Here is a 13,959-nt window from a genome sequence, read left to right as displayed (position 1 = left end):
GCTTTTTGAGGGAGGAGGCTGAAGCCATAACTTTTCTTGTCTGGATTTAACAGTACAAAAGAACAGAGATGATTTTTCCCCTTTGTGAAGAGGGCCTGCTGGCAAACAGCCTGCATGGCATCAGGCTTCCTACAGCCGGCTCGAACCGAGTGTCAGCGCCAGGCTCATGCTGGGGAGCAAAAAGAACCAACTCTCCTCCATCCCTCTGTGCTGTTCTGCCCCTGTCACAGCTCAAGAAAAACAGAACATGGAGATGAACGGCAGGATGTGACCACGGGAAGGAAAAGGTAACAGGCACGAGGTACCTCTCTATTCAAGTTTTAGGTTAAATAGGTGGCCAGTAAATGTCCCCTTAGCAACACCAACTGGGAGTCTGTGGCCAGCACACTAGGTGGGAGGCTGTGGTCCCTGCACATCAGCTTCCATGTTCTGCTGCTCGCTCTGCTGCTGGAATTCCAGGCGGGTCTGGCGGTTGGACTCCAGCAGTTCTTTCAAGCAGGCGTGTAGATAATCGTTCTTCTCCTCCAGGTGATCCAAGCAGGAGTTGATCTGGTCCAGCATGGAGTTTATTGCTGCATATTCTAAAAGGAAATGAAATGAGAGACTGAGTAACATGAGTGTATTGTCACTGCAGCAAGTGGAGGCAGCGAGAGCTCTTGCAAAAGGTGCCCACAGCATTTTGGCTGTGCTTTATCTACCACTGGCTGGGTGAAGTAAAATGCAGCTGAATCCATCATCACCCATCCAACGAGACCAATGGGAAGCTGGAGGATTGATAACAAGATCTAAGGCAAGTTACCTGGCTGCTCCAGACGCGTTACTGCACATATCCCACAGCCTTTCATCTCCCACGTGAATAGCTGAGGGCAGGCGAGTGCTGGTGTGCAGTGATCCCTGTTACAACGGCCCCAAATAAACCCCAAGGACAAGTCAGCTGCCTTTTTAGCTGCCTTAGGGATCATCTTTCCCGAGGAGGGTGCAGGCATTTTGGCAGCGTGCCGAAGTGCCAGCTACATTCTGTGGGTTGGTTGTGTAAGGCTCCCAGGGCTGGGGTCTGCTTCGCAGGGGCCTGGCTGGGCTCAGGCTGCTGAACAGCCCGGCCGTGGCTGTGGCAGGAGCAGGGATGAGCCCAAAGGTGCTGGTAAGTGGCACCGATATTTCCAAAGGGAAATGAACTGTGGGCACCAAGTTCAACCGCAGGATTTTCATGCACCAGTAAAGCTTTGGGTACTTCAGATTAAAACCAAACTCATTTGGGCTGATCCTGACAGTCAGTTCCCCAGGTACAGTTTCTTATTCACAGCATTTGTTTCAAGTGCAGCTTTAGCCTCAGCACAACAGCATTTCACAGCAACGTGTATTAACGCTGCTAATGCTGACAAGAATCTAAAGGGCGGTTTGAGGGAGGATGGAGCCGGACTCTTTTCGGTGGTTCCCAGTGACAGGACGAGGGGCAACAGGCACAAGTTGGAACATGGGAAGTTCCACTCAAATCTGAGGAAGAACTTCTTTGGGGTGAGGGTGGCAGAGCCCTGGCAGAGGCTGCCCAGGGAGGGTGTGGAGTCCCCTTCTCTGGAGATCTTCAAGCCCCGCCTGGATGCTCCTGAGTGATGTGCTCTGGGCAACCCTGCCTTGGCAGGGGAGTTGGACTGGATGATCTCTAGAAGGTCCCTTCCAACTCTGACAATTCTGTGAATCAGATGAAGATAGCTGGGCTACTGTGATGAAACACTTGCTTTTGGGCTGCTCCAAGCAATATTCACACAATCCTAAGGAATAACAAAAAAAAACAAACTGAAAAACCAGGCAAGATAAACCTCTGCTGGCAAGTTACTCAGGAACTGGAAGCCTGGCATCCGCTGAAGCCCCCGGGGGTGTTACAGGAGACCTTGGGCAGAGCCAGTCCCGTGGGCTGACGTCCGTGAGGATCGTGGGCTGTGGGACAAGGAAAGATGCCTGTGTGGGTGGGAGAAGCCCCCACCTCCCCGTCAGGGGCTGGCACCCTCCACCCAGCTCCTCTGGGAGCTGCTGGAGCGCTGCTCTGAGCCAACGGAGAATACGGGAGGTAGTGAGGAAGATGAGGGTTGAGCTGTGTTGAAATCCCCCAGCCTCATAAGCCAAACTTTGCCCCTCTCAGTTACCCTCTTGATGCTTTTGTAGGTCCCTGTGCCCCTGTACACGGGGCCCAGGCACTGCCACTACCAGCACCTTTAAAAAAAAACAGTGAATATTTAAATATTGCAGTCTTTTGCATTTATTAATAGCTAAGGAGAAGTTTCATTATAAAAACAAAAGTCCTCCTTTTCTTATACTACTTTGGAACCATTCACAGCAGCGTTGCAGCCTTTACTTCTTTGGAGAATTGCATATATAACATCTAAGCTTGTTTATAAAAAGTTTAGCCTTGGAGGTATATGCAGCAGCAGCATTATGAGCCAAAAGCACTGCTGATGTCCTTGCGTTTAGAAACCAATCCCACAAACACATTGTTTCCAAAAAGTACTCACCCACTATCAGTATTTTGCAAACCCCATTTCAAGGTATGTGATACCCGAACGTCCACGAATTAGAGCTTTTTACTTCAACCCAGTATTTGATCTGTGTGTGATGCTCCACATTCCAATTAAACCCTGAGCAGCTCCCAGGCAGACACGGGAACCTCTTCTGACAAGTAACATCTTTCATCAAATCGGCAAGTCTGTAATCACTGCAGGAGCCTAATTGTTCTCAGTGCCTAGAGCTCAAGTGAAGGCTCTGTAAGTTGTGCAGCTTCGGGAAGTGAAAAAAATTTTAAACATGCTGTAAAATATTTTATTTGGTTGTTTTCTGTTAGTCACAAGCTTGCTGTGTTTTTGTGGAAACGTAACCATGTCCCCTAATGAAAACGTTGACCAGGAGTACAGCAATTGTGCTCTTTGCTCCTCTGCATTCTTACAAGAACAGTTGCCAAAAATGAGGTTTCCTATTTGAGATCAAGGAACTGATCCACAGCTTCAGCTCCATGAGACCAGGAAATAACACCAGACCTCTATGACCAGCTGCTGCACACAAAGCCCCAGCTAATTACAAGCAGAATGACTATGTAGATCAGATCTAGTGACTCTCCATCACATCCAGTGTCTCTCCTACATCTTCAAAGACTTTGAAACACAAATCACTGTGATGATGCAAAGCGGTGAACGCTCTTGGGCTGTTTCAGGGCAGAAATGATCCTGCTGTCACTGCAGGTGGATCACAGTCACAGCGAAGAGATTCACCTGTGTGGGAAAACTGAATGGCCTTTTGGGAAAAAGCATAACCCAATTCTTCGCCATTTTTGAGAGAAGAGTAGCAAAGTGCTTACTCTTTGAAAGATCTCCAATTTTAGGAATGATCCATGCATGTGCATACATACAGCTTTGCCATTGTCTCATTTCCTCCACTGCCTTTTTCTAACTGGACATGGCAGTATCAGAAAGGTCACTCCTAGGTGCTGTAAAAATGCCCAAAGGAGGAATCTGCCAAGCTAATTGCATTAAATTCACTTTTTCCACCCACAACAACTTCTTCCAGACTTGCCCGCATGATCTGTCCTGCAGTTTCAGACTCCGGACGTCCTCTTTCTCCTTGGCCAGCCACACCCCATACACCAGCAAAACCATGGCCTCCTCTTTCCACATGAGAAGCTAAAAACCCCAATCCCCCCGAGGCACCAGTGTGACAGCTCAGCGCCCCATTGCCAGGAGGGAATCATTGGACCATAGAATCATAGAATGGTTCGAGTTGGAAGGGACCTTAAAGATCATGGAGTTCCAACCCCCCTGCCATGGCCAGGGACACCTCCCACCAGACCAGGTTGCTCCAAGCCCCATCCAGCCTGGCCTTGAACCCCTCCAGGGATGGGGCAACCACAGCTTCTCTGGGCAACCTGGGCCAGGCTCTCACCACCCTCACAGCAAAGAATTTCTTCCTAATATCTAATCTCAATCTCCCCTCTTCCAATTTAAAGCCGTTACCCCTTGTCCTGTCACTGCACTCCCTGACAGAGTCCCTCCCCAGCTCTCCTGGAGCTCCCTTCAGATACTGGAAGGCTGCTCTAAGGTCTCCCCGGAGCCTTCTCTTCTCCAGGCTGAACAACCCCAGCTCTCTCAGCCTTGGTTTAAACACCCACCCGCCCCCGCAGCCCCTCACCGTGGCGCCAGGCACCGCTCCCAGCAGAAACGGCAAAAACACCTGGGAACACCTGGGCCTCACCAGCAGGCCCACGGGACCGGGCCGGGCCATACAGCCCCGCCAGTCGGCTGGCAGCCAGGCAGGCCGCCTCACCCCGGCCCGTCCCCACGCACCTTCCTCCCCGAAGCTCTCCCCGTCCTCCTCCTCCTCCTCTTCTTCCTCACCGCCCACCGGCACATGCGGCTCCCCGTTGGGCCCCGACATCCCGCCGACCCGGAACCGGCCGCACGGCGCCTCGCTGCGCCCCTCAGAGCCCGCTGGCCAATGGGGAAGCTCGGCGCCGCCTGCGTCACGCAAAGCCGGCGGGTCGGCGCGGGGGTAAAGCCTGTGGTTAGCGGGCGGGCGGGAGCGGCAGTGGCGGGGCGGCCGGGCGGGCACGGCTCCGTGCTCCCCATTTCTTGGGTTTTTTTCCCCAAACGTGACCCCAAACGTGTCCTCAGCCCCCTCAAGGCCTCCCTGTCCTCAGGGCTGGCCCAGCCACAGCACATACCGGCACAAGCAAGTGCCTTTGGGCATGAAGTGAAGCTGTCCCGAGCACCCAGTGCTGCTTTCCCCAGGCAGGAGATGGTCTCTGAAGAGGCACCCAGTGCTGAGGGCACAGCAGCCAGGGCTTTGGTGCCCAGCACCAAAATGCAGCCGTGTTACCAGCCCTGCTCCATCCCTGAGCAGCTTGAACCAGCCTCAGGTCACCTTCAGACCTCCATTCGCTTTGCCCTTCCTTGTCTTTGGCCCAGTCTTGGTCGTACCTCACGCGCCCTGAGGAGATCTAATGGCTGCGTGGTTTTTTCATCCCCTAGAGATGTCACCGGGATAATTTACAATTAGAGCGTTAATTCCATCAGCGCTCCTGAGATAAACCCAGTTTGAGCACTGTTACTAACTGGGTATTTGGGGCAAAGAACAAAGAAAAGGTTATGTCCTCGTTTAACATGTGGCCAGCTCTTCCCTGTGAGGTAACCCTGTTCCGTGTTGCCGAGTGGTGCCTCAAGGTGGGGGAACTGAATATTAGTGTAATTAATAGACGCATCCATGCTTTAATGAAAAAGATGAGGACTTTCACTGTGAAGCTCTGTGCTCATGCTGTGGGGGTGGGCAGAACGTGCCCTCAGAGAACACATCATCCACATTGTGGATGAGAAGCTCAACATGAGCCGGCAGTGTGTGCTGGCAGCCAAGAAAGCCAACCCCATCCAGGGCTGCATCAGAAGAAGCATGGGCAGAGGGCAAGGGAGGTGATTCTGCCCCTCTGCTCTGCACTGGTGAGATCCCACCTGAAGTCCTGTGTCCAGTTCTGGAGTCCTCAACACAGGAAGGACATGGACCTGTTGGAACAGGTATAGCGGAGGGTCACAAAGATGATCAGAGGGCTGGAGCATCTCTGCTATGAAGACAGGCTGAGAGAGCTGGGGTTGTTCAGCCTGGAGAAGACACCGGGGGTACCTTAGAGCAGCCTTCCAATATCTGAAGGGAGCTACAGGAGAGCTGGGGAGGAACTCTTTGTCAGGAAGTGCAGTGACAGGACAAGGGGGAACGGCTTTAAATTGGAAGAGGGGAGATTTAGGTTAGATACCAGAAATTCATTCTTTGCTGTGAGGGTGGTGAGACACTGGCCCAGGTTGCCCAGAGAAGCTGTGGCTGCCCCATCCCTGGAGGGGTTCAAGGCCAGGCTGGATGGGGCTTTGAGCAACCTGGTCTGGTGGGAGGTGTCCCTGCCCAGGGCAGGGGGCTGGAACTGGATGATCTTTAAGGTCCCTTTCAACTCGAACCATTCTATGATTATTTTATTTCCACTTTACACTTCGGCGTCTCCTCAGCGAACCCGGCGCTTACAGTCACCGCGGGGCCGCGCTCGCTGTGGCTCCCCGCAGCCACACGGCCCCGCGGAGCCTGCCTGCGTGGAGTTTAACACCCTTTGAGTCCTTTTTTTACCTCAGGGAAGAATCGCCGCCGCCATTTCGGGGGCGGGGGCAGCGCCGAGGGGCGGGACGGGCCCTTTAACCGCGCCGGTCGGGGCCGGCTGCTGCTGGGCGCTGCCTTCGCGCTGGGCGGCGGCGCCGGCCTTTACCTGGCGGCGCGGCAGCGCCTGCGGGAGCACTCGGCCGCTGAGGTAACGCGCCGCCGGGCCCCGCTCGCCGCCTCAGGTGGCTCCCCCCGCACGCGGGCTGCGCTTTCCTCCCCTCCCGGTCCTCTCCGTCCCCGCCGGGCTTCCCCGGGTACCTGCCCAGCCCCCGAGGCCCGCGCACGGCCGCGGCCGCCAGCCCCTGGCGACAGAGCTTCGGGGAGGGGGGGGGGCGTGGAGCGGTGTGTTCCGTTCCTGCGGACCAAGCGGTTGCTTTTGGTCCGGTTTCAGCGAGGAAACTGCTTAAAATTGTACAAAAGAGGCCCCGGCAGCGCTCCCCTTGAGGAGCTGTGAGGAAAGCCTGTCAGAAAGCCAGAGATTGCTGGGGATGTGAGGCGGCATTGTCTGTTGTTGCTTTTCCCCGGCACCCACGGAGGGTTGTGTAACCCAATAAATTGCAAGTGAGAAGCAAAGATTTATACGGGAAAGTATTTGTTTTATAATCTGTGACTAATGAATGGCACGGCCTGTCAGATGGCTGGAGTGCACCGGTGTTGGGAAATGTCCCTCACCCAGTGCCTCGCTCTCTGTGCCGCCCGGGTGCTCCCTGCCCTGTCTCGGTTGTGCCCAGGTTGGTTAATGCCAGGAACCTGAATTTGGGCAGACACACGCCTGAAATCAACAACAGACTCTCCCTCTGGTCTTCCCACCCTGTGACCTCAACAGAAGTTATCAGAGGGGAGAGAGGGAATTGGATTTAAAAGGCTATTTTGGCTTTGATCTAAAGATGATTAAGATATGGTGGTGTTTTTCTTTAGTTTCAGAATTGTGTATAGAGGGGTAAGCTGCCTGGATTTAACTGCTTTTATTTTTCTGGCTGGGAGTGGGAGATTCCAACAGATTAAATAGCTGTTTAGAAAAACAAGTATGTCATCCCATTGGAAGGTGAATATTTGTGATATCATTTGAAGAGAGCATGTTAGCCAAGATATTTTGATCAGTTATTGAAACTGAAGGTCAATGACCCCAACTTCATGACAAAAATAAGGATGGAAGAAGGTAATATTTTTGTTTTTACTAGAAAATGGAAGCTTCTGGTCTTTTCCTTCCCCAGCTTCCTGCAGGGAGCCTGCAGCTCACTCTCTACCAGTATAAAACGTGTCCTTTCTGCAGCAAAGTCCGAGCTTTTCTTGATTATCATGGACTGCCCTATGAAATTGTGGAAGTGAACCCGATCATGAGGAAAGAGATCAAATTCTCTTCCTACAGAAAGGTGCCTATCCTGCTAGCCAATGCTGGAAGCCCTCTGGTAAGTCAAACTGTGTTGAAAGCTTGATTTCCCCGCAAGCAGTGGTTTAGAGGCTTTGTCTCTGTCACGTCGCTGTGGTTTATTGTGTACAGTGTAATCTTTAGATCATCTCTTACTCTCTCAAGGGCCTAAGATTTTTTTTTTTTTGCTTCACGATTTCCTGTGCCTTGACCTTATTAGAGTTTTCCGTTGACCTTTCTTACAAGGGATGTTGTTTGTATAGTGACTCTCTAGTCCAGTGATTATCTGGCTTGTATCAGCCCTCATGTAGGGTATATCATTTGTGTCAGCAGTAACTGGAACTGTTTATATCTTGTGGGGAAAAGAATGAGATCTCAAGAATACTGAAGGTTCAACTTGGCTTTTTTTTTTTTTTAATGTTAGTGTTGCTTTTCCTCCTTTGCTGCCAAGAGCTTAAACTCAAAGCCCGCTAGTATTGTATGTGTACTTGACCCTCAGGTCCTCTGTTGTCAGAATGAAAGACAAAATTGAAGTGATACTCTAAAAGAATCACAGAAAAGATCTGAATGCAGGGCTGTCTTTAGATATGCAGAGACTTGTGGAAGGGAGGAAAAGGGACTGCAGTACTAACTTGACGGGGAAAAGGTTTTGAAAAATTTCCTGTTCAATTTTACCAACCTCTTTTAAAAGTTTTGGTTTAATTCTGTTTTCCAGCAATTGAATGACTCATCGGTGATCATCAGTGCAATAAAGACCTATCTCATTTCCAAGTAAGAAAACAGGATGACGGGAGAAGAGTTGCATGTGAATGGCCCTAGAGAACTAGAGATTGAGAAGACTCTCTGAGTCAGTCATAAGTATCTTGGTGACCTTGGTCTCTGAAGCTCTGGGTGGCCCAACAGGCCTGACCCTGGCTGTGATGGTGTGGATGGTGTCTGTATGTGTTGTGATGTGTGTGCAATGAAGCAAAGCTTTTTACCTTTCAGAACTACTCTTTTTTTTTTTTTTTTTTTTTTCTGTGAGATTCTCTTTGCACAAAACCTACTTAAACATGGACTAATATTAATCCTGGAACTAAGCTTACATTTAGCCAGCTATAACATGTAGAATGAAGTGAAATTGCTGTGCCTGTGGCTTGTCTTTTAGTTCTGTGCTACAAAGCACTTGAGAACGGTAGGTGGTAGGACATTTTATGCCTGCAAAAATTTCTGTTCTAACACAGAAAAAGGTATGTACGCTAATAATAGTAATTTGCAAGTAACTGTTCCAGCATCTTTTCAAAATTTATTTCAAATAAATTTATTTGAAATAAATACCTCATGCACTCATGTTTAGAAGAATAAATTTTAAAGAGTCTATCTTTTATCTGTCCTCTGATCTGCTCGTATTTGTAGCAGCCAGGTCAGTGCTAACTGTGCTTCTGTCCACAGGAGGAATAGCTTAGAAGAGATCGTGTCCTTTTATCCTCCTATGAAAACTGTCACCGAGCAAGGCAAGGAGGTATTTGAGTATGGGAATAAGTACTGGCTCATGCTGGATGAGAAGGAGACGAAGCGAGTTTATCCTGTCAAAGAAGTGAGAGTGTAAGTGCTCTTAAGTTTCGGGGCTCTCCAAGTGGGGACACAGCCTCCTTCAGATGTATTTGGGAATGGTGCAGATACAAAATCCCACTGGAGCTGACAAATCCTGTCACATCCTCCTTGGTGTTTAAAACCTTGGTAGTTAAGAGTGGGTTTGCTGTGTTTCTTAGATAATCTGAAGCAATGCTGTTGGATGGCCTTGTTCCCACTGTCATGGTCATGCCAGCCTTCAGTTGTCTCTGGTTTCCTTCTTGGCTTTTCCTTTATGTCACAGAGGAATGCTATGAAGTGCTATTTTCCTTTTCTGCTTTAATTCTTGTATCGGGAGGAGAAGCTAGTGCTCTGTCTTAGTCTTAATTTTAGTTCGAGCTTGGAGGAGCCTTGCCAAAGATGATGATCCTGAGTGCATTTCAGAGAGGTCACCAGAGCACAAGGCTGGGCAGGCGTTTTTGACACATTTGTCCTTGGCAGAACCTCTGGCTAATGCCACTTTGATTCTGTCTGCCTTCTGTAGCCCTGCAATCTGTACCTCATTCACTGATGAGTCTCTTCTGAACGCTTGCAGGGAAGAAATGAAGTGGAGAAAATGGGCAGACGATTGGCTTGTTCACCTCATCTCCCCCAACGTTTACCGGACCCCCAGAGAAGCCTTGGCATCTTTTGATTACATCGTCCGCGAGGGGAAGTTTGGCACCGTGGAAGGTTTCTTTGCCAAGTACATGGGGGCTGTTGCCATGTTCTTCGTTAGCAAGAGGCTGAAGAAAAGGTTGGTACCACCGAGCACCAAGTACACAAGAGGAATAGCTCCTTAGCTGTGAACCCCACGTGTCAAAGGGCAGAACCTCAGTGTTTTAAACCAAACCGTTTAATCCAATGAGAGTAACGGCTGTACTGCCTTAATGGGAGGTACTGACCCTCTGTACTCATCTACTGTTTAATCACTAACTGCCCCCTTCACTCTCAAATACCTTCCTAATTCTCAGGCAAAGACCAGGCTGTGATATGAGAGATGGTAGAAGGTTAAAGAAAGGAACAAACCAGTGTCTTCAAACTAGTTCTTTTCTTTCTCCAGACATCACCTTCAAGATAATGTCCGAGAAGACTTGTATGAAGCAGTTAATGAGTGGGTAAAAGCTGTTGGCAAACATCGACTGTTCATGGGTGGAAACCAGCCAAACCTTGCTGACTTGGTAAGGGGTTAATTTCTGCATTTATTGTTAGGTGTATTACAAATTATCCAGTTGTTTTTCTATGTGAAATGGTTAATACCCATATAGACAGAGAAGATGAGTTACGTGAGCTGCATTCCCCATGTCCTTTGTGCGGTAATACAATTCCCACAGGAAGAGGACTCAGAAATACTTGTTATGTAGGATAGTCTTTGTTGTTGTTCTCCAGAGAAATGTTTCCTAAGCTGGAACCTGCAGTTTCCATGTGCAGGTGGAAGCCTGATAAAAGCAGGTTACAAGCCAGGACCCTCCTCTGGCTCATGAGTAAAGCCTTGGACCTGCACAGGTTCATTGCACGCAGCGCTGCTGGGGTTTCCTTTGCTGGCAGCAGCACAGAGTGGAGCAGGATTCATCCCCTGCACCAGTGATTCTCTCTGGAATGCAAACGAAGCATTTCATACCAGGGCTTGATGAAAAGATAGAGTTAACTTCTTGCTCCATAACTGCACTTAGATCCTGATCTTTTCTTACTGTTTTGTCATGGAAAAACATGCATATTCTTAACTACCTGTCTGCCATTCAATCTTCCTTGCTAGTCAGAGCAATGGAGTAGATGGCAGGACAGGGAAGAGCCTTTCTGGCTAGGCTATTGTGACACTCCTTGGCACCCTAAGCCATTCTCCACTGCTGACTCTTATCTTCATCCTCTGGCGCAGGCAGTGTATGGGGTCCTCCGAGTCATGGAGGGGCTGGAAGCCTTTGACGACATGATGGTTCACACCAAGATTCAGCCCTGGTACCAGCGTATGGAAGAAGTCATTCAAAAAGCTGCAGTCTGATGCCAGCTGCAGCTGCCTTCCTGAAGCACTTGCATGGTAAAAAAAAAACAAACCTTCCGAAGGAATGGCATTTATTTTTTAAGAATCGAATGGACTGGTCACGCCTAATGGACTGAGTTGCAGGCACAGAGACTTGTCCTGTTCAGAATATCGTCACAGTGAGCAGAAGGGATCCACCGTGTGTGTGTGTGTTTGAACATGGTATTTAGAAGGACGGGTACAGGGTAAAAGGAACGGATCTTGGATGCTGCTGGAAAGGAGAAGCTCTGAACTGAAGAATACAGCAAATAGGCTTCTTTCAGGGGAGAGCTGTTCTCAGAGCAGGTCACTTTAAAAGCAAGTGGCTCTCGGCTAGGAAGTGTTACAGCCGTGTCAGGTCTGAGCAGCTTTGGCTTCAAGCTGTCTTCCACTACTCATCCGTGTCACCTGAAGTGTTTTCCCGACTGAAACACTGGATACTAGTTTTTAAATGACAATTTTTCCTGCAATAGAATCCTGCAAACCCAGTGCTGAGGGAACTGGAGGAATCCACGGCGCTGGGAAAGGCCTCCTTCCTGTGACAGAAATGATGCTGTACTCGGCAGATTGTACGCTTTTATTCTTCCATGTAAACGGTTCTTTCAGTACTTGATTCTGTACGGTCTGCAAGGATAAAGGCTTGCTTCTTCCTGTGCCCTGTGTGAGGTCTGTGAGTTCTTCCCTCACCCATACGCCTGGAAAGCACACCCCACACAGAAATCACTAATGCTGAGCAGTTATTTGAAAGATTTACTTTGCATGAAATCTTTCTGGAATACTCCTGAAAGTCAGTTTGTTCTTGTTTTGGGGGGAAAAGAAGGATCAAAGAGCTATCTGCATGTCTGGGGGATCTCTAGGTGTTTCTGCTGCGCAAGAGTAATGTGGGATTTGTGGTTGTACAATTGGATTAGGAGCCATCACTGCAGGTAACGTTGTGCAAATACTAAGTCTGCTGAGCTGTGCCCGGTAGAAGGATTGTCGTAGTTGTACCAGGACGATGCAGGTCTGAATGAGAGTGACCCTCTGCGCAGCCCAAGGGCTAAAGTTGCTTAATTGTCACCTTGACAAAGTTTTGTTTCCCTGGGAGAAGGCACAGGTTGCGGGGAGGCTGGTGTGGTGAGATATTTCGGGTGCACCTGGAGTTGGTCTGTAACACAGCTACGGGTGGGTTGTGTTGGGGGGAGATGGGTGGACAGATCTATTGGTAAGACAGCAAAAGGTGTGATAGAGGGGTTGGGTTTTTCCAAGTATAAGACTAGTTTCAAACTCAGTTATGATGGGACACAGAGAAAATGTTTACAGTAAGCCCAGCTGGGTTGCTGGTCTGTGACAAACTGGTTTGGTTTGTTTAAGCTGTTCTGTACTGAAAGCTGTGTTCCACAGTATCAAAAAAACAAAGTTCAAGCTGATAATGTTGTTTTTTAAAAAAATATATATATACTGAACATACATCAACAAGAGCTTGAAGAAACCCTTGAGATTTGAGTGAGTTTAGGCTTTTATCATATATTGAAACTTGTTCGTGTCTGTGATCCACTGGTCTGAGACAGGATCCTGCAGAAAACCCATGGGCTGGGGATGGATGAAAACAGTCAAACTGCTTCTCTTGCTTCTGTAGCAGCAGCTGGGGCTGACTGAGAGGGTTTTGGCTCTGCCCTGTCACCTCGGCGAGTCCGAAGGGCTACTTTACTTGGGGACAGGGATGTTGGGACCCGTCTGCTTTCATGTGGGCTTGGAGAAGGGTGCTCAAACCCCGTGGGCTCCTGTGAGGATGGTTGGAGAACTATCATGTTCTGATGTGAGGATGGTTGGAGAACTATCATGTTCTGTTGAGAGTCTGTTTACAAAGGGCTGTAGTGACAAGGGGCAATGGCTTTAAGCTGGAGAAGAGCAGATTTAGATTGGAGATTAGGAATAAGTTCTATGAGGGTGGTGGAGCACTGCAACAGGTTGCCAGGGGAGGTGGTTGAGGCCCCATCCCTGGAGATATTCAAGGTGAGGCTCAACAAGGCCCTGGGCCCTGTAGTTGGGGGTGTCCCTGCTGACTGTGGGGAGGTCAGACTAGATGACCTTTGGAGGTCCCTTCTGGCCCAGACCATTCTATGATTCTATGTCCCTGAATACAAAATCAGTGTGGGGACACGGTCACTGAGGTAGATGGAGGTGCACTCGTGAGACCCCACCTGGAGCACTGTGTCCAGCTCTGGAGTCCTCAGCACAGAAAGGACATGGATTTGTTGGAATGGGTCCAGCGGAGGGTCACAAAGATGATCAGAGAGCTGGAGCACCTCTGCTGTGAGGACAGGCTGAAACAGCTGGGGTTGTTCAGCCTGGGGAAGAGAAGACTCTGGGGAGACCTTAGAGCAGCCTTCCAATATCTGAAGGGAGCTACAGGAGAGCTGGGGAGGGACTCTTTGTCAGGAAGTGCAGTGACAGGAGAAGGGGGAACGGCTTTAAATTGGAAGAGGGAAGATTGAGATTAGATATTAGGAAGAAATTCTTTGCTGTGAGGGTGGTGAGAGCCTGGCCCAGGTTGCCCAGAGAAGCTGTGGCTGCCCCATCCCTGGAGGGGTTCAAGGCCAGGCTGGATGGGGCTTGGAGCAACCTGCTGTGGTAGGAGGGTTGGAACTCCATGATCTTTAAGGTCCCTTCCAGCCCAAACCATTCTATGATTCTATGGTCCAGTGATCTATGATTCTATGGTCGGTGTGGGCATCCTCTGGCGGCTCCTGGTTGGAGCAGTGCTCCTGCAGGGGTACGGTGCTACTCTTTGGTGCCTGTGCTCTTTGCGAGGGGTCACCGCAGGCCCTCA

General features: G+C 49.7%; 2 protein-coding genes across 3 annotated transcripts; one reads left to right on the top strand and one right to left on the bottom strand.

The window, feature by feature from the left end:
• Positions 1 to 281: 281 nt before the first annotated feature.
• On the bottom strand, positions 282 to 4,464 carry LOC106892294 (chromosome unknown open reading frame, human C9orf16). Its single transcript, XM_014949416.1, has 2 exons — positions 4,326 to 4,464; positions 282 to 581 (listed from the first exon to the last, which is right to left on the bottom strand). Exons 1-2 carry the CDS (start codon positions 4,414 to 4,416, stop codon positions 388 to 390), a joined length of 285 nt encoding a protein of 94 aa, XP_014804902.1. The 5' UTR covers positions 4,417 to 4,464; the 3' UTR covers positions 282 to 387.
• Positions 4,465 to 6,215: 1,751 nt separating this feature from the next.
• Positions 6,216 to 11,802, top strand: PTGES2 (prostaglandin E synthase 2). 2 transcript variants are annotated; one of them, XM_014951491.1, is made up of 7 exons: positions 6,216 to 6,319; positions 7,386 to 7,580; positions 8,256 to 8,311; positions 8,972 to 9,124; positions 9,687 to 9,887; positions 10,194 to 10,311; positions 11,007 to 11,802. In XM_014951491.1, the coding sequence occupies exons 2-7, from the start codon at positions 7,509 to 7,511 to the stop codon at positions 11,127 to 11,129; spliced, it is 723 nt and encodes a 240-aa protein (XP_014806977.1). In that variant the 5' UTR covers positions 6,216 to 6,319; positions 7,386 to 7,508; the 3' UTR covers positions 11,130 to 11,802. The 2 variants fall into 2 exon arrangements, with proteins under 2 accessions (XP_014806977.1, XP_014806893.1); XM_014951407.1 differs by lacking the exon at positions 6,216 to 6,319 and having other exon boundaries at positions 7,341 to 7,580.
• The last annotated feature ends 2,157 nt before the right edge of the window (positions 11,803 to 13,959 follow it).

The sequence above is a fragment of the Calidris pugnax genome, unplaced genomic scaffold (assembly GCF_001431845.1).
Source record: "Calidris pugnax isolate Ruff unplaced genomic scaffold, ASM143184v1 scaffold22, whole genome shotgun sequence".
In the NCBI taxonomy this organism is placed as follows: domain Eukaryota; kingdom Metazoa; phylum Chordata; class Aves; order Charadriiformes; family Scolopacidae; genus Calidris; species Calidris pugnax.
The sequence above is the reverse complement of the archived record's forward strand: the minus strand, read 5'-3'. Positions and strand labels throughout refer to the sequence as shown.

Bases quoted from the DNA above. Each gene is read 5' to 3' on its own strand.
- LOC106892294 (XM_014949416.1), bottom strand. From the start codon at position 4,416: ATGTCGGGGCCCAACGGGGAGCCGCATGTGCCGGTGGGCGGTGAGGAA. The intron at 582-4,325 runs GTGCGTGGGGAC...ATTTCCTTTTAG, and splicing joins GGAGAGCTTCGGGGAGGAAG to AATATGCAGCAATAAACTCC.
- PTGES2 (XM_014951407.1), top strand. From the start codon at position 7,356: ATGGAAGCTTCTGGTCTTTTCCTTCCCCAGCTTCCTGCAGGGAGCCTG. The intron at 9,888-10,193 runs GTTGGTACCACC...TTCTTTCTCCAG, and splicing joins AGCAAGAGGCTGAAGAAAAG to ACATCACCTTCAAGATAATG. The intron at 10,312-11,006 runs GTAAGGGGTTAA...CCTCTGGCGCAG, and splicing joins AGCCAAACCTTGCTGACTTG to GCAGTGTATGGGGTCCTCCG.